Genomic DNA, 18,825 nt, shown 5'->3' on the forward strand with positions numbered 1-18,825 from the left:
TCACACAATGATTCACACTTTATTCACGATACCCAAAAACGGCAATGATTTCTTGGTATAAGATTTCACAGAATATTACGTAAAAATGGACATGAGGTGAAAATGAAATGTGCCATGACTAAATTAGGCACAACAGAGGCAGGAAGTGTAAGACGTCAGCATTTACCACTGTAATCTGATCAACAGTTGAATAAATGTCCGGCTTTTAAAGATGACTTTGTTCCTTTTAGATAATACTGGACACTGGTAAAGTTAGGCAGCTCCGCAGTTTCTCAACACAGATATTATCCAGTTGTTGCTTGTTAACTGTGTCCTCACTACTGGTAACACTTTTGGTCTCAAGTCACATTGAGGGGGATTTGTCTCATTTTCTCAGGATAAAGTTTCACAGTTCTGATTTCTAGACTTTAAAAGGCATAGAAATTATTTTATTTTGTCCTCCTGTTCAACGAGCTTGGTATTAAGGCACCACAACAAATACAGTACAGAGAAAGTCAGGAAGGCACATTCCCTTAATTTCCACTTATTCTCACCACATGTTTTGCTGAGAATCACTAAAATTATTTATTAGTATGATCTAATTGATGTTCTTCATTATTCTTTTATAATTAAAACTTCCAGATGCTCTATCTTGTATCTTGTTTTGGATGCAGACCCATGGTACCATGCTGAGCTGCAAAAAAACGTTCCATTTTTGGGATTATTACAAATGTATGAATTTTCATTTTGTAGTAATATATGCCTGCACTTCAAAGTGGATCAGCTGTATCACATTCACAACACTGTTGTCACATTCAATCAATCAATATAGCCCATATTCACAAATTACAATTCGTCTCATAGGGCTTTCACAACACCCCAGCAGCTTCACTCTGAATGTGGTTTGCCATCAGAGTGATCAGCCTGTCCACTGCAGGCTACGGCCCCTATGTGCTAACTGGCTACTTGGGCAGCATATCCTGCAGGTCTGCCACTACATAGGCAACAGTGGCCCACAATGCCGAGCAGAGGCTCATCTCTTTAGGGTCCTGGACGGTCATGGTATCCCCCTCGCTGTGGTGGAACCAGAAGTACCGGCTGTCCTCCACATGGAGACTAGCACCTGCAGGAGAGATAGAGAGATGGATGAAATAAAAAATGTTTACACTCAACGTTACATGTGTAAAAGCCATCAATTGCCCGCAACAAAAGTGTCCTTCCATCCCAGATAAACAAACGCTACAGCAGGTGGCTCCTTCCCAGCCCCAACCATTCCAGGATTCAATGTGCTTCAGGGACAAACTGGTCGACACTGTGCCTGGTGTAAGTCAAACCGCAACCCAGACTGACTACCCAGGGAGAAGAAGAGTCAGCACACAATTGTCCATCAGAACCCTATAAAATGGCTTCCGAAGTTCAGGTGTGTTGTCCTACAAGTTGCTCTCACTTAGTTTAACATCAAATTTGAAACTGGGTGGTACAGGGAGCAATGATGAATGTGAATTTGTCATTTGCGATAAATATTAATGCACAGGGTCTTAATGTTTTATGGTCAGCAGTAGACAAACATCCTTTAATTCTACTAAGGAATCTCAGTATAATTTTTTTATTGTTTTTAACTAAATGTTGAATATTGATTTTTGAATGTTAGTCTGCTGTCAAACCAAAGTATTCGAATGAGTATAGTATCATCTGAGCCCTGCTACGAAGTTATATTACTGTAAGAAGTTATCTGGTGTTTTTAGGCTTATTTGTATTTCTTAACCAATCATAATCATTTTGGGCAGAGCTAAAGCAAGGCGAAACCGGATGCAGACATAGTGCTCCGATAAAATAGGCTCCGGGGGAAACCTTTTTCTATGGACAAATTAAAACCGCACACTATCTGATTGCTTTGTGCGGCTCCAGCGGGGATTTATTACAAATGCTTATGTGACCGGTCAATTCAAGTATCCACCTGTCAGACCACACACCCACAGATTTACAGCGATCACAGGACCATGTCGAAGCGAGCCAAACACGCCAGATGCTCGGTTATTGACTGCACAGAGGAGCACTCGTCCTTACACCGACCGCCGGCCTCGGAGGAAACAAGAGCCAAGTGGATACGGTTCATTTATCGAGGCTACGCGCCGCGGATCCACCCCTCGAAGAATCTGCTGGTGTGTTCACACCACTTTGCGGCCGACAGCTTCTCCAACCTGGGACAGTACAACGCGGGACTGGCCGGAAAGCTGTTCCTCAAGGAGGGAGCGGTACCAACTGTCCGCGGCAAAGCTCCAGACCAGGGGGATGTACAGCTCCCGCAGGTGAATATCAAGTTTAAAAGCGTGTAGCTTGCGGTATTTCCTCCTGAGCACCGCGGTAAACAAATGCCAGTCTGTGTGATCCAGGGTTTGTTTCGTCACCAACCCGAGGAACCAATCATGTGAAAGTAGGGGTGTGGCTCAGTGAGTCAGAGAGGAGGACACGCTTGTTCAGCTAAGCGAGAAGCTAGAAGGAGGAGATCACTACCCAGCCTCTGTTTTGTTGTTGTTTTTGCTCTTTATCCGGACGCAATGACTGACATTTGTTTTGTTTTCCGGTGCAACAGCACAAAGTCAGACTCTGTGAGTCTCCATGTTTTACCGAAACAGCCAGAATTACGGGAAAAGTGGATCCAGTTCATTTGGAGGCATCGTGACCTCCCCGCCAAAATATCGGAGAAAACGCGTGTGTGCAGTCTCCATTTTTCAGACGACTGCTTTGAAAATTTGACGCAAATGAATATGGGCTTTGCCAAAAAACTCCTACTGAAGACTAATGCTGTTCCAACAATGTATCCTGGGGACAGAGCGAGTAGGAGCGGGCTTGAGGGTGAAGTGGTAAGTTCATCGTGTGGGTGTGGCAGGTGGATTGGCAGCTGCTGAATTCATTAATGTTTGAAACACTTAAAAGGTAAATATTGTCCAGCTGCATTGGCAGGTTGGCAACGCTGTAGTTGGTCTTGGCAGTGGCAGGTAAAAGCCACAGCTAACTGCCGCTGACACTATTTGGACTGATAGAAGCCGACTTATCCATGACTCACTCTCTAACTTGTGGCTATCATCTCTAGCCTCTCCAGCTTTTTGGCGTGTAAAGATCCGGTCAGTCACAGTGAGAGTATAGGCAGAGTGCCTACAGGTAGACAGGTCTGTCACTAACCAACAGATAGGTATGTCAGCCTATCTTTTCATTACCGTCTTGTGAGGGCCACAGACATCAGCTTTTCCCCTTTTTTTTACCAAGCAACTTCTTTTATTGACGGTTATTGAGAAGTGAAAAGGATTTCAACAAAAAGAAAAGTGTTTCAGAAACAACGTAGTAACTTAAAGGTAGGGTGGCCTTTAAAAGGAACATTTATTTTCTGCATTCCACAGTCGCTGAAATAACGTTTATATTTTTATTTAGCTCTGATGATGATATTATGAACTGTAAGTTCAATGGGCTTTTTATTTTTGGTATTGTACTGCTGGGACACATTGCTGGAGCCCAAGTGGCAGCTTAAAGCGCACGGCTTTATAAAAGGTCTCCTTAAACTATCCCAGCCTTAGTCTCATATTGTGCAGAATACACTTTCTCATGGTTCTCTAACACATGCATCTGTCCTCAATGTGTCTAAAGACCCCCACGATTAATGACCAAAGCCCATTCCAGCTTTCAGAAAAGGTTTGATCAGACGAGCCAGTCACAAGTCTTTCCCCATTTGACATCCTAAGGGGCTCCAGGTTGTGTGACACTCCCTCTAGTGGTATGTTCCGCCCATTGAGTCCCAGTGAATCTACCTCGCGGCGGCCATTTTTAATTTCCTCACTGAAGCCTGCTCCTGTAAACACAGATGTCGAAGGTACGGGGAAAGCACGCCTGTTGCTCCGTGGTCGGCTGCGCAGAGGAACACAGAAGCCTCCATCTTCTCCCCACGCCTGAGGATTTAAAGACCCAGTGGATTCATTTTATTTTCGATGGCGATGTGCCCACAGCCACGGTGAAAGTGCTGTATGTGTGTGCTAACCACTTCACTTCAGACTGCTTCCTCAACGAGGGCCAGTACAACAGAGGGTTTGCGTCTAAACTGAAGCTGAGAAACGGATCAGTGCCCACGTTGCGGGACACAACGGTAAAACAGGGAGCTGGGAGTTTGTGCCATGTTGGGGTTGCGTTTATTATTGTGTGTTGTGATTGTTAGCCTGGCGTTAGCATCGCAGCTAACGTGGCCAGACTGTATGGAATTCAGCGTTTAGCCAAGTTTCTCACTGAAGTTGCAGATATCGGCTGGAGAGTCGAGCTGAGCGGGTTGAATTCAGACCGAATTCGGCATTAAAGCTTTCACCGCATGTGTGTGGGGTTGTTTATTGTTGTGTAGAACATAACCACGGAAAATCTGGTTTAAGCTGTCGGAGTCTCCGGCTGTTTCTCCACCACCACTCCGTTCCGCGCCGAGTGTGTCCGTATCTCCGTCCCCGATGCACACACAGCTCCTGCGCGGTTAGTTAAGCTAAACACCGAGTTGCTGGCTATTTGCGAGAGAAGCTTTATTTGTTTGCAAAGTAACAATCCGGCGGAAGCTGTGGTGGATGCGCTACTTTCAAGGAACCTAGGAAATCCCAAACTTCCGCCACAGCTCTCCGAACTCCACCAACCAGCAGCAAGCTTACTGGCCGCCTTACATTCACACTCCTGATTTGCCGAGGGACGGGCGCTTGAGAGAGTGACAGTCTGGCTAATGACTATCGTTCTCAACACCAATTCTCAAATTGTGTCCACAACTGGACAGTGTTGCTGCGATGTCTAGATCCATACACGTAGTCCGTACAGTAGCTTGATGCGTCGACAGGGTGGTAAAGTGATGAATACTGCAGTGATGATCATGATGAAAATAATAAGGCTACATGGCCACAGCATTTTGTTGTGAGGGATATTTAACATGACTATCTTCATGTAAAATGCTGTTAAAATGTATATTAGAGATAACATATTGGTCAGATCACTAAATTAAAAGGTGACATATCTTAAGGGAGATATGATCAGTCACACTCACTCCCAAAATGTCAAACTTTGTTAGCCGTGTCTCCTTATAACGGGGAACTAAAACGCATGAAATTTCTGTTCTATACATTTCTCATGTGACCAAATCAGCATGAACAATCATTAAGCCATGTGACAGAGCGGCCCAAATGGGTGATGATTTCACACAGAACGACCCACCTAACCCTTAAAAGTATACTGTATCAGGTCACTAACAGGGTGTGCAGTTCAGATCTGGACCTATTAACAATTATTGAAAACTTTTTAAGGGGTTAGGGTATTGTAACTAGAGCAATAGTTTTCAAAGAATATACATTTTTATAGAAGCTTTCTCTGGTGTGATTTTACTTGACATTAGAGAAAAAGAGCATTTATTTTTGTATACGTTCTTATTTATCAACCCTGTGGTTCAATGTTAAAATTGTAAATAAACATTGTTTAAATATTATTATTTTTGAATAAAATATTTTTGGAGTACTGATTTTGATGAAGTCTTGCTCTTCCTTGTGTTGTTGTTGTTAAGGTCACTAGTACCGGTACACAAGCTGTGAGAAACGTAGCATCGCAGACTGACCCCATGGCGAGAAGACCAGAGATACATCTCTTAACCAATGCACAAAAGCGCTTCCGAAGTACAGGTTTGTCATCCTTCAAATTATCAACTGCATATACAAACGGACTGTAGTAATTTTTGCTTTCAGTAAAAGAAAATTATGTTGGCACATTTTCTAATGTCGATTTAACTGACATGAATTTCTTTGTCTGTTAAGGTACCCAGACAAAAGTGCCCAGTAAAGACTGTGGTGTTTGCACCATCACTTTCCCCATGGACAGTCCCATATTGTTCCTTCAACCTACAAAAGTAAAGAGACAGCCAAAGAGACCTCGAAGACTCCTTAATGACGAAGACGAAGGCCCCTCTGCATGCAGCTGATCCATGATGGTTCACAAAGTAAAGGATTCAACATGACTCTGAGGACTCTGTCAGTGTCATGGACTAGCAGTTGTGTGTTTTTCATCCTTTCAAAAAATCTCTCCATGGAGGAGAGTTGGTGAATGGAACAATTAAGAAGACACAAAAAGGAATTATGGTGCAAAACACTATTATAAAGACATCCCACCCTATAATAAAGGTGCAACACTCCCACTTTGAACAAGTTGTATAAAAGTGACTGGTGCACTTACGAGGGGCCTGCACACTGAAGTTTTTTTTGTTGTAATGTTGTGATTTGGATGTAAGAGGAACTGTCCTAATATTCCTGTATTCCTGAGAATATGCAACAAAAAACCCTCTGTTGGCCATTAAAACTGTTAAATAATCTGTAAAGCTGCTTTCAGGGATGCACTGAACTCCTGAGGATGTATGCACATGCCTGAGGGACAGCCTCCAGACTTTCTGCTTACTTTTTACACCTGTTCTGTAGTGTAAAGTCCGCAGAAGCTCTTGAGGAGCCGATGTGAGGAGAACCTCTGCAGGATTCACTGCCAGCAATTGAGGGGGGTTGATGGTGCTTCTAAAATCTATAGATGAAAAATCTCTGACACACGTTGAAGATATCAAGGAAGACAAGTTTGTGGTAATAAGAGCCATGACCCGGAGGACTAAAGAGGAAGGGTAATTGCCAGTTTGAGACCAGACCATATCGAGTTCAATAAATCAGGTAAATGCATAGTATGCAGGGCAGAGGTACACAATATCTTTTTTTATTCATATATATTATATATATGATCTGGATCTTAAAAAGAGATGTTATTCAATCTTTGTTGAAATGCAGTGTAGCTCTAGAACATAGAAAATGTGTTAAAAAAAAACACACTAATTTGAATTATGTATATTTAAGAAATAATCATTAGGCCATGTTCACCTGATTCAACAACGAACACTAGTAAAGAGACCTGGGCTCAGCTATGCAGACCGAGAGGAAAACTCTTAACACAGTTTCAGATTCAATGTGACCTGTCACTGTTCTGAGGGTAAAACTGTCTGTAGAGATTACTTAATGGATGGATTAATAATCATACAAATTATATAATGCTCTGAACAGGGCCATGGAAGAAGATCTTTGACTAATCTGCTCCAGAATGTACCACTTATTAAATGCTTTTGATCAAGGCCCCAAACTCTCAGCAGCTCCACTAGAATTCTCAAACGTTAGATGGTGGAAGACCACCTCAGTCTCCACACAGCACCACATATTTCTCCCTTTCAAAGCTTATAGGACCATTTTTGTTTCCAGGCTATGTCCTGAAATGTTTCAAAAATATGTTTTTGTCTTGCTTTCAGTTCCCCTTTTAAATGTTGATCAGCACTGTATATCTGAGTTAAATGTAATTTCACTTCTACAGAAACTAGACAGAGGCAGAGAGGATGTGTGAACCACTAAGATTCTACCAAAGCCACAACAACACCAACTCTCAGATATTAAGTGTATTTATAACACTGTTGAGGGATCATTCTCTTTCCACTATCTTCATTTTAAATGACTGCAAAACAATAACATGTAACCATATTACTATAGCTTTTTGCAGTATCTTTCCCTTTGGGCTAATCTAAGATTTTAACAAGATGCAGTGGAATCTGTGTTTTAAAAAGGTGTTTGGCTCTGTATGAAAGCTGAAGGAGTAAAGTGTCAGCAGCCTCTATAAAGCCTGATCTGTTAGATCTCCATTAGATTTGTGTTTTACGGGTTGAAGCATCCAACCAGCAATATACAGAAAAACTTCCCTTGCACTTTTAATGTAAAAAATGCAAAGCCATTTCAAATACTCTGGTTTAGGTTTGTGTGAAGTGATCCTATGAAATTGTGTGTTTACACGCCCATAGGACATCATGTCTCCATTAGTAAAAAAAATCTGACATAAAGTGTGCAGTCAGGCGTTGAGTTTACTTATTGACTTATTGACTTTGACCTATTTTGTAACTTCAATTCAGATAAAGAAATGTCACTTGAAGAGAAAATTTGCCACAACTTCCCTGTATTGTATTGGTGAGTTTAAGGTTCACCAATGAGGATGTGGAACTGTACGTGCAGCACTTTCCAAAGAAAAGGGATCTGATAAATGCCAGATCTATTTCCTATTTCTCCTGCTAGTGTGAGACAGACCGAATGAACTGACCTGGTACTCCAGCCTTTATCCATGAAGAAATGTCTGTCCCTTCTCCCTCTGTCTCCAGTTTGGTCGTATTAATGGGAGCCAACAGTTTGACCACTTCTTCCATCACCTGTTGATGAAAATGCAGCAAAAACATTTCTTAGCTTTTCAAACATACTTCAAGATGATTACCCTGAACACCAGCATAGTCAGTGTGTGTTTGATGTCTGTATGGAGCTGATCAGTCAAGGTCAACAACAAAATGGTCCAAAATACACATTTTCAAGATAATGATCAGAAAATGTATCTCCATCATATATCATATGATAAGTGACATCATAAAGAAGTCAGAAAATGGTGTTGTACATACATTTTAGAATTTCTCAGGGTATTTCTGCATCCTGTATGATTATATACATGACCGAAGGCTTAAATAAATCAATAAACAATTCCTGATCAGATGGTTGGAATGGTTTCATGTTGTGTACTAATGGAACCAATACGATTAGAGATCCGATATACAAATATCTGTATGACGACTTAGAATTGTGCGACAGTGTTCTTGTTTTCACCTTTCGTGCTGCGTCACTTCCAGTAAACTTCAGAGCCAGCGGTGTGAATGTCCCCAAGTCGGACTCCATGACGAGGTCAAAGTTGGAAAGGTTGGCCTGGACGGGGAGAGGACGTGGAGAGGGAGCAGGCAGAAGAAGTGAGACAAGTTCATTGACACTAAAAAACCATCAGTCTCAGGTGTGTTAGAATAAATGAAAGCAATACGGACGTCAGACGATTGAAATAGAGAACCGCTGGATCGTGTTTTTAAGAGGCCTTGTGAGGTAAAGTTGAATATTGTGAGCATTACTGCTTTCAAACAAAGGCACCCAACCAACCACCAGGCGTTGCTCATACAGCTGCATTACCTGAATGAGTTCATTCAAACTCTAATAATACATCAAAATAAATTAAATAACAGGCCACTGGGGAATTACGGTACATTAGTGAAAGTGGTAGGAAAGAATGCAGTAAATTTCTGTTGTGCAGAGTGCGAAGGCCTGTTAGGAAACCAGATCTCAGAAGAAGAAAACTGTTAGATTGTAGATTGCTCTTTAGATCCTTTGCACATGGAAAAAACTGGTAGCTAGCCAAGACCTCTGCAGTTCACTGGAAGTAGCCTACTCCTACACGGCTGCAGTCTCGATTTTCACAAGGTGTGGCAACCATTATTATTTCTTTCAAGCAAGAACCATAATGGTTTTGATACAACAGTAAAGATAGACAGAACCTTGTGTAGATCAAAGTACTGCTGAGCTCCAACTCCACCCGGCTCCTCAGCCGTCCACAGCACCGTACGCAGAGTTCTCCTCGGACGCAGACCTAGACACAGATGAAGAGACAAATGAACACACAGCGATGTACATCAAATATATTCAGACAAGGGGATATAACTGTATTCCTCTATATAAGACTTTTCCTCAATGGACTTCACGTTCTTGTCCCGTTCAGAATACTGCAACCGTATATATCAGAGTCTGTTTCTTAAGTCTCTGTGTTGTTATTGTTCCTCTAGAGTTGGAGGAAATCCACCAGTTGGAGGAAATCACAGTTCACAGTCTGAGGAGTTTTTTGTTGTTTTGTTCCTAAGTTTAGACCTGAATACTCTGCACCTCATGGTTCACAATTCTTTGCCCCCTGTTCATGTATTTGTTACTGCATTTTATTCTGTTTTGCTTATTTATATATAGTGTTCTACAATCCGAGGGGGTTGTAATTTTTTGGCCAAGTCATTTGCTTATAAAGAAGAACATTGATCTTAGTTGGACTTAAAAGGTTACACAATAACTAATATCACTTCCCTGCGGTTGTATGCCTCTGCTAATAAGTGCAGTTTCAATCTACATATATTTCTTTACAGACTCCTATGAGGTCACCCTGACCTTTGACTCCTAAAATCGAATCCGTTGAGCTTTGAGTCAAAGTGACAACTGGTCTAGTCTGAAGAAATTCAAGAGACTAAAATCCTGTTTTGTGAGGCCTCTGTGACTTTGACCTTTGCCGTCAACCACCCAATTCTAATCAGTTAATCAATGAATCCAATTAAACGTTTGTGTTGAGTTTGAAAGGATCTCTCAAGACATTTCTGAGATATTGTGTTTACAAGACCAATAATGTGTTTTGTAAGGTCACGGTGAACTTAACCTTTGAAAACGAAATTCGATTCAGTTCATCTCTCAGTCAACTTGAGCATTTGTGGCAATTTGAAGAAATTCCCTTATGACCGTCTTGAGATATCATGTTCACAAGAGTGGGACAGTCTGGCCTCTGCCGGCGTGGAGCGAGGCTAAATAAAGTCAAATCATTTATGTGACTGTGTTTATTTGAAAGCTGGTGAAGGTTTGTTGCTGTCGATATACTGTACGTGCTTTGACTCTACAGTGTCTGTCTCTACTGTACATCACCTAAGTCCTTGATGAGTGACAAGGCCTCCCAGGAAATCATGGCTCCACCTCCGTCATCCATAGCACCCTGGCCCACATCCCAACTGTCCAAGTGACCGCTCAGTAAAACAACCTGGCAGATTGAACAAAAACAAGACATGTAAACAAAGAGCTGCTCATTTGAGAGAGAGCAGTGGGACACTTTCTACCGGTGTGAAAGAATTTGCCCTTTTGTTTAGTCTAACTCAGACAAATCTGATAGAACAGGAAGAGATAACGTTGTGTGAGCCATATCCTGTCTGCATTTTATTCCAACAAACACATGCACCCTTTACATATAATTCAGTTTTGAGGATAAAAATGTGTTTTGGGGGTTTCAGCTAGAACAGACAGACTCATAAAAACAGGACGCAAAGACAAAAACACACAGTTCGGAGTAAAATCATCCTACTTCCAGGAATTTTAAAGATGAGGATCCCGTAAGTAGGTCGATCCTGACCTGATGTTTCAGGTTACAGAGCATTTTCTGACCTCCGTCCTCTCTCTGGACTATGACCCTTTCCCTTACAAAGAAAGCCTTTCCCCTGTTACACATCAGACCTGCGGGTCTATGTTTCATAAAAAAGAACTGTTATAACATGTTTTCTGCTTAGACCTGAAAGTGCCACAATAGATTAGCTCGGCTATCTTGATATTTGTGTAATGCTCAGGTCAAACACTGCTGGGAAAACAAGATGTTCTTAAGCATTAAAGACTGTCAAACGCAGGCTTCTGTGTCCATGAATCAACCGATTTGTTTTGTAATACCAGACCTTCCTCTAAATCCAGCATAAGCGTTTTCCATCTAAGGGTTAGTCACAGGCTACGGCATGCATCATTGTTCTTTAAAGTGTAGTCATCGAGTTAGGAATATGCTCATAATCATACTAATCTTGCAATAAATTACGCAACCGGCAGAAACAGTTTCCTTTTTTTTTTAAATAGAATTTTTTCAATAAAAAAATCCTTCTGCTCATATTGAGTTATATTAATAAACGTTGCCTCTCTTAACCAATCATACATCATCATATAGAACAAATGATGTCATGGTGACGTTATTATGAAAAGGCACGATTACAATATAATTCGTTAAAGTACAACCAAAGTACTACTAACAAAGTACCCAAACCATGTCTTAGTTGTGGTTCAGTGCAGTTTAGATTGGGATAACAAAAAGCACTATTTCCAACAAATACATATTTGTTTACATTTATTGTCAGTATTCATTACAATCAGGAATAAAATGATTTATGGTGAATATTAAATGTATTATTATTTTTATTTCTGAGAGGAAGAGGAAGGCCCAGTGATTCAGACTTGACATGATCATAAACAGACAGCCCACACATCAGAACATTTTAGATCTGAACAGTAAGATAGGAAACGTAGAAGCTGAGTGAGCGGAAAGAATCACAGCAACTTATCATTCTCAGACGACTCTGACAAGTCCGAAAAAGCCATTCTGTGGAAATGATTCACCATACCTCAAGTGAACATGTACACACACACACCCACACACACACAACACACATGCATACACACACAGCAACCACATTTACAGCTACTGCCAGCTGGAGAAGAAGTAGCTGAGCCAGAAATTAAGTCAACCACACCATGTGTTTCATTTCCCATTTCTATAATGAGGGACCAATCTTTGGTGCCCAGATGAAAATAGTAATAACTGACATCATTGCTCCTCTAATCCAAGCCTGGTTTTTCAGTTATCTCTTCTTCCACAGATGGAGGCGGCACATTGTAAAGACCTTCATATAGATTACATAAACTGAGCTCTGGAAAAAAATCGGACATACTGTTATTACTGTAACACCAAGCAGATCCAGTCTGTGCTCTCTGTTGGCGATCAAAGGGAGAAATCTTGTGTTTGGACATCATGGACTTTTGAAGTTTTGGAATTGTTGGATCAGCAGGCCTAATATTTACAGGCTGGATTGGACATCATGGACTTTTGAAGTTTTGCAATTGTTGGAACAGCAGGCCTAATATTTACAGGCTGGATTACACACATACAGTTCATGCAGTCACATTCCCGTAAAGGGTCCCAGAGCAAACACCATCTACTTTCATCTGCCCACACAACCTATCCTGCCAGATATTACGTGGCGTCCAGTATCTGCCCCAGTATTAGGGCCACTTAATGGAAAAAAAATTAAAATCAAGAATAAAGTTGTAGTATTACGAGAAAAAAAGTCATACATCTTCAAGAATAAAGTCGTAGTTTTAGGCTGCCAAGAAGAATCAGTATTAGCATGGTGTTCCTAATGAAGTGCTCATTACTCATTACTACAGTATACAACAGAATTCACACATTGGAAATTTGAAAGTGATGCATAGAAATGGAAACATTTTCTTTCGGTTTGTTTAACCAGTCAAACCAGAAGCGTCTCCTCCATTGTGCTGCAGTCTCTGTTCCCCACAGACTAATAGGGCGTCCCTGAGAATGGTTGAATGCAAATCCTGCTTCTCTTCCACTTTAATTCAGACAGACATGACAACTTTGAGGCGGCAACACGGAAGCTCTGGACAGCTTTTTTCTTAGGAAGCCAAATTGAATCTGCTCCTCTAGTCCCTCTGGCATAACCACATCTTTACCAAGCCCTTTGACAGGTAAGAGAGCTGCACCCGCCTAGCACCCCGGCTATCAGAGAGCTCCAAACATCCCTGAACTCATTTGCATTGTTCTAACTTGTTTTCGGCATACACTGTGTCATGGAACAGGAAGAGGAAGTGCAGAAGGGAAATGAAATGCAAATGTTAAGAAGTTATCCTGTTAAAAGCCTTATTCAGATCTATATTCTTAACTTCGTATGTGAACGTGATTATTCAATTCTCTATATAACCTACATCTTCACTTATTTTCAAATTTAATTATTTATTTATGAATACATTGATGTATTTCTAAATGATGCATGTATTCAGTGTTTAATGTTAAATTTGTAAATCTGTTTAAATTTTGGTTTGATGGGTTCATGTTATATTTGTAAATAATTTTTGTAATTCTTCTTATTTGTTGACCATTAAAATATGAAATATTTATTACTGTGCAATTATGGTCTATGCAGGTGTCTGAACTCACTCATTGATTCGCTCCCTACTAATCACTGTATAGACAATCCTGACTAGAGTAATATATAATAAACTTATCTGCAAAATGTAAAGAAGAAACCCTTGGGTTATTTTCTGTGCACAGGTAAATACTTCATTACTGTTTCACGATGTATAACAATTGCAGTCAGTTTATATTATACAGACCAAATTTTACCACATTAATTAATTTAACACATTTACTTCTACAACTTACAGTTCTTTTCAAACAAGGCTTTCCTGTTTGTCGCCTTCTACTGAGTCACATCAGCTGCTTTTTAATTCATTCCTTTAATTCAGAGAATCATACGGCACTCTTCTCTCATCCTTTTACCATTTTTCTCTCATTCTTTGCATAAATATATAAATATATATACTAAATTTATAACTAAACATTTAGACTATAAAAAGGCAAACTCACTATATGGCGGACTATAGTGAGTAGTGTGTGAGTTTGAACGCAGCCTACGTGTTTATAGATCAATAATTTAATTTGTAAACACACTTATCAATACATATGTCTGGCTTGTTTGCTGTGACTGGTCCACGACTACAACCAGTAGTGTGATATTTTTAAATGGTTTCATAGGGTCACTCTCACAAACGCTGCGTACCATTGTGCAGCGGGTCCATATCTGTTGATCAGATTGTACCTGCTGAATGTGGCAGGATCCAGATAAGGGCCGAGCAGCTGTGTGTGACACTTCACTGCAGAGCTGCGAGCTGGGTCACCCATGTTGAGCTGTGATGAGCTTTTGATTTAGAGCATAATTTGCCTTTTAGTTCTAGGACTGAGGAGACTGCCAGTGAAAAAAACACTCGAGCTATAATTTGCACATCGTCTGTCTGTCTATCTGACAACCTGCCTGGGGTGCACCACACATTCTGCACAGTGCTTGTTAGAATCAGATTAACTTTGTCCTGGTTGCAGGTCATTGCTCCTGCATGAGTTTACATCCATTCACATTTACACAGCTGATTAGTCCCATTTTACAAAGCCTGACGATGACATTTAAACACAAAGAGAGGCCATATATTTTACCCAAGAAAAAAGAAGGGGTAGCAGCTTAGTACCCACATCTTCACTCAATTTGCTCACATTACCATGTGTTCACAACTGACACTGCTCATACCATAAAAGGATGGGTTAATTTCAGCAGGCCTATAATTTTCATTGAGTTGTTTAGACTGGCCAGAGCAGGAAAAAAATGCAGTGATGTAGGAAAAAAGCAGTAATGTCAGGTTTATAATATAAATAATTGAATACAGTCAGAGTCAGAGGGAATCATTAACGCAGGAATACTTTATGGGAATTTTAAAACCTTCTAATTCCTGGATTATTTTAAAAACATGTTTATACACTGTTGTTTCCATAGAAACGCACTGACTGACTGAAAGAGACATTTCTTCCTTTTTCCAGTTGAGCCAAGCTTCAGAGCACGTACACACACCCACTGGCACAATAAGGACTAACTATATATATGAGGGAATATGAGGACTCAGCAAAAATACATTTTAACCCGAACTAAGGAAAAGAGGAAGAGAAAACTCAGAGAAACGAGAACCATCCCAGTCTTTCTTCCAAGAGTGTAGTTATTTACTTCGAAGACCCACCCACCAGATTGACCTCAAAACTAAAACACTGTGAGAGTGGGAGTGGGTGCTACCTGCTCGGGGTACTGCCAGCCTTTTATTTCAGCCACAGTGTTGAAGGAGTCGGCATCCGGCAGAGTCTTGGCTCCCATCTTGAGTCTCACCACGATCTTCTGCTCCCTCTGCGCAAAACGCCACATGAGCTCAGCATCTTCCACGGTGATACAGGCTGCAGGGATGTGCTTCACTCCGTCCTGGTAGTCCTGCCAGCCTGTGTGAGGACTAGAGAGGAGAAAGACAAAGACTGAAATGTTACTGTTGACTAAACACTCAGTATTCGATCAAAAATAAACTGGGGATAAACGACTAGAATTCAGGCTATTTTTATATCATAGACAGATGGACGGCCCTGTCCTTGGTTGGCCAATTTCATTGGTGAAGATATTCAGATATTTGTATTGTTTGGACAGAAAGCATGACATGGGAAGAGAGAGTAGGGGAAGACATGCCACAAACGGCCGGTTCAGAACAAACCCAGAGCCGCTGCAGGAGGGCTCAAGCCTCCATATGCGGTGAGCTGGCAGCTGCCGATTAATATACCAAATATCTATACACCATATTACTAAGAGTTAAATATGCTGCGCTGTGGTATAACCAATACGTCTATTAATTAAAAGATCTCAATTAGAATCAAATGCTTTAATTACATAATTTCAGAAATAAGGGAAATTAATTAAGTAAGCAGTGATGGATGGATTGTAAGCACACATTTTAGTTAAGTACAAATAAATAGACAAACATGTACTCAAGCAAAACCAAAGTACTACATTGAACAATGAATTAAAGTACTAAAGTTCCATTAAAGTGCCAAGTGTATCATTTCCTAATGCCTTGATTGGATCAGTGGATCAATTCCCCTCTCATTATTTTTTTCTTTTAAAAAATATAAAAACTAAGTGAACATGTAACACAATGGTTTGAGGAAATGTAGTGGTACTAAAGGAAGGTAAAGATGCATGAAAAATCTGTTAATTGCAACCACTCTAGATACCTGTTAATGGAGAATGGGGTGATAGATCGAATTAGACAGGCCACAGCTCCCACTTTAGATGCCTCCGAGGCACCGACAAATCGGTACTTCCCCGTCTCCCCATAGCTGACAAATGGCTGGTTGAAGACCACGATCTTGCCGACGGCCTCGCTGGCTCTCCGCTTCAACTCCTCGAAACACTCGACCACTAACACCTCTGCCTCGATACCTGCAGAGGTAACAGGGAGACAGGGGGGGAGGAGTGAGAGGGGCGTGGATGGCACATGATTAAAATGATTGGATACAGTGATTTACCTTCAGGTGGTGTCCCAACACTGCTGCCCAGGCCCAGTATAGCCAGACTCTTGGCCCTTGGCAAAGTCATCTCTGCACTCTCCTCCCCTCTCACCCAGTGTGGGATTTTAACAGGCTCTGGAGACAAAACCACACCGGAGGACACCAAATAAACTTACCACTTACATTCAGCAGAGGACGAACAAGGCCCTGTGTTAAGAGATTCTTCAATACCAGCAAACTGCACACGCACTCACCCAGGTGGACGTCCAACCCGTCCTGCGTCATAGCATTGGCCATGTATTTGATAGCCATCTCTAGATTGTGTGAGCCGCTGATCCGGTTCCCTATAGTGTCAGTGAAGTCGGCCAGGCGTCCGTAAGAGCGGTTCCGGGCAGCACCGTACACAGCCAGTTCAATGATCTTCTTTGCCACATCAGCGTAACCTGCTACCTCCGCTGCTACACGTGAATCTGCACAGAAAGACACACAAAGAAAGGCAGGTCACATCCGCAAGTTCGAAAAAGAAGCTTTGTACAGTATGAATTAGTGGTGGTAGAACTTGTACCGTCTTCAAAATGATCCAGTGATAAAAGGCTGGGGATAGTCATAGGTTCGTATCTTCCAGGATCAACATAATCTTTAAATGAAAGGACAGTGGTTAGGCCTCTATATTTGACCACTTGATTTCTGTACCACTGCTTTTTATAACATTCAAAGAGAAAACACCGGAGCTCAACCGATTTATGATAAGTCGCTATAATCCAACGATATGAGACTTTCACAGTCATCTCGATATCTGTATTTATATTTATATATAACAACTAGTCTGTCAGAGCTGAAACATGATGCTTACACAACTGTTCCTTGTCTCTCCCCCCTCTAGCCTGAAAATGATTCGCTACCTCATATCGATATTGGCATCGGGCACAAAAATCCACATCAGTCGGGCTCCAGAAAACACTGACTACAAACTGATGTCTACTCTGATTTTCATGCACGGGCTTTTTTTGAAACATCTTAACTGCTGATGTAAGGGAAGCTCCTATACCGTTTCTTGCAGTGTGATTGGATGCAGCTGTGGAACCATTGCGCAGAGCAGAGTGAGGGTGACATGCACACAGAGAGGACAGCACGACGAAGAGGAGGAAGTGGAGGAAGAACTGTTCCCCCTCCCGAGTCATCATCATCATCTGTGGACTGAGACAAACCAGTGAGTGAGCGAGAGAAGCCCTGTCTGCACAAAGAAGGAGAAGGTTAATAGCTGCACTCACATGACGACAACACGGTCACTTCTACATGATCGACAAAGACTATTTCTTCAGACTATGTTGTATAGTTGGATCATTCTCAGGTTAAACACAAACAGTAACGATAAAACTTGATGATTCATTTATTCTAAACGTCCATAAAATAACAAACACAAGCACAAACCTTTGAGGCCAACGCCCGTGTCTTTGTTAAAAATCACTTTACAAGATTTAAGAGTGAAATAAGCTACAGGATTTAAAAATCGGGAATTTAAACTCTTCCTTCCACGTGACGTCAGTTTGCACAACGACAGTAAACTTCCCCCCTGTCTGTTTTCACAATAAAAGCACAGTCTTTTTAAGAATAGAAAATATCACCATAAAGTAACTCAATATATAAACAAAAGCAACATCTTATTTTTATATATGAATCTCTCTAAAAATTCTAACTTGAAATTATAGATAATGTTCAATTAGTTGAGGCCGTTTTGTCTTCTCCTTTTTAGTTTGAATGGCTTAAATGTCCAACAGAGGACTACCAGTTAGGAGCTACATAACATAACATATTATATATAACACATGTATATTATACATAACATTATATATTACAATTACACTATTGCATTTACATTGTGTGGCAAAAACAGATACTTGCCATACTTTTAATATAATAATACTTATTACATACTTTTTACATAACACACACACACACTTAGATCTACAATTGAAATGAACGCTTTAGCAATATTAATCATGTAACTGTTTGTCTTGTTTCATTATTACATTTAATAAAAAGTGATGTAGACAAAACAAAATATGAAGTTCCAAATGTAAACCAAGTACAAATCAAGTGTTGAGCTCTCCAAGTTTGTACTTGTTCTACAGCTATAACTCCAATGGGAATGTCACACAAAAGCATAGTTAGCTTTCGGAGAAGATGTTATCCTGATAATGCTCTATGCACTTT

At 40.8% G+C, this 18,825-nt stretch overlaps 1 protein-coding gene and 1 long non-coding RNA gene across 6 annotated transcripts in view; one reads left to right on the forward strand and one right to left on the reverse strand.

The window, feature by feature from the left end:
- LOC128449217 (carboxypeptidase Q) lies at positions 1 to 18,202 on the reverse strand. 5 transcript variants are annotated; one of them, XM_053432280.1, is made up of 12 exons: positions 18,043 to 18,202; positions 17,660 to 17,808; positions 17,177 to 17,248; positions 16,866 to 17,081; positions 16,630 to 16,746; positions 16,336 to 16,543; positions 15,359 to 15,566; positions 10,572 to 10,683; positions 9,398 to 9,489; positions 8,688 to 8,783; positions 8,140 to 8,245; positions 1 to 1,102 (listed from the first exon to the last, which is right to left on the reverse strand). In XM_053432280.1, the coding sequence occupies exons 2-12, from the start codon at positions 17,799 to 17,801 to the stop codon at positions 942 to 944; spliced, it is 1,530 nt and encodes a 509-aa protein (XP_053288255.1). In that variant the 5' UTR covers positions 17,802 to 17,808; positions 18,043 to 18,202; the 3' UTR covers positions 1 to 941. The 5 variants fall into 5 exon arrangements, with proteins under 5 accessions (XP_053288255.1, XP_053288254.1, XP_053288256.1 ...); XM_053432279.1 differs by having other exon boundaries at positions 17,660 to 17,841; positions 18,043 to 18,201; XM_053432281.1 differs by having other exon boundaries at positions 17,660 to 17,845; positions 18,043 to 18,168.
- LOC128449220 (uncharacterized) overlaps positions 17,156 to 18,825 on the forward strand; it is a 12,288-nt gene continuing 10,618 nt past the window's right edge. Inside the window, exon 1 of the long non-coding RNA XR_008339853.1 lies at positions 17,156 to 17,864. This is a non-coding gene — a long non-coding RNA (uncharacterized LOC128449220). The remainder of the gene's footprint in view (positions 17,865 to 18,825) is intronic.

This window comes from Pleuronectes platessa, chromosome 10 (genome assembly GCF_947347685.1).
Source record: "Pleuronectes platessa chromosome 10, fPlePla1.1, whole genome shotgun sequence".
In the NCBI taxonomy this organism is placed as follows: Eukaryota; Metazoa; Chordata; class Actinopteri; order Pleuronectiformes; family Pleuronectidae; genus Pleuronectes; species Pleuronectes platessa.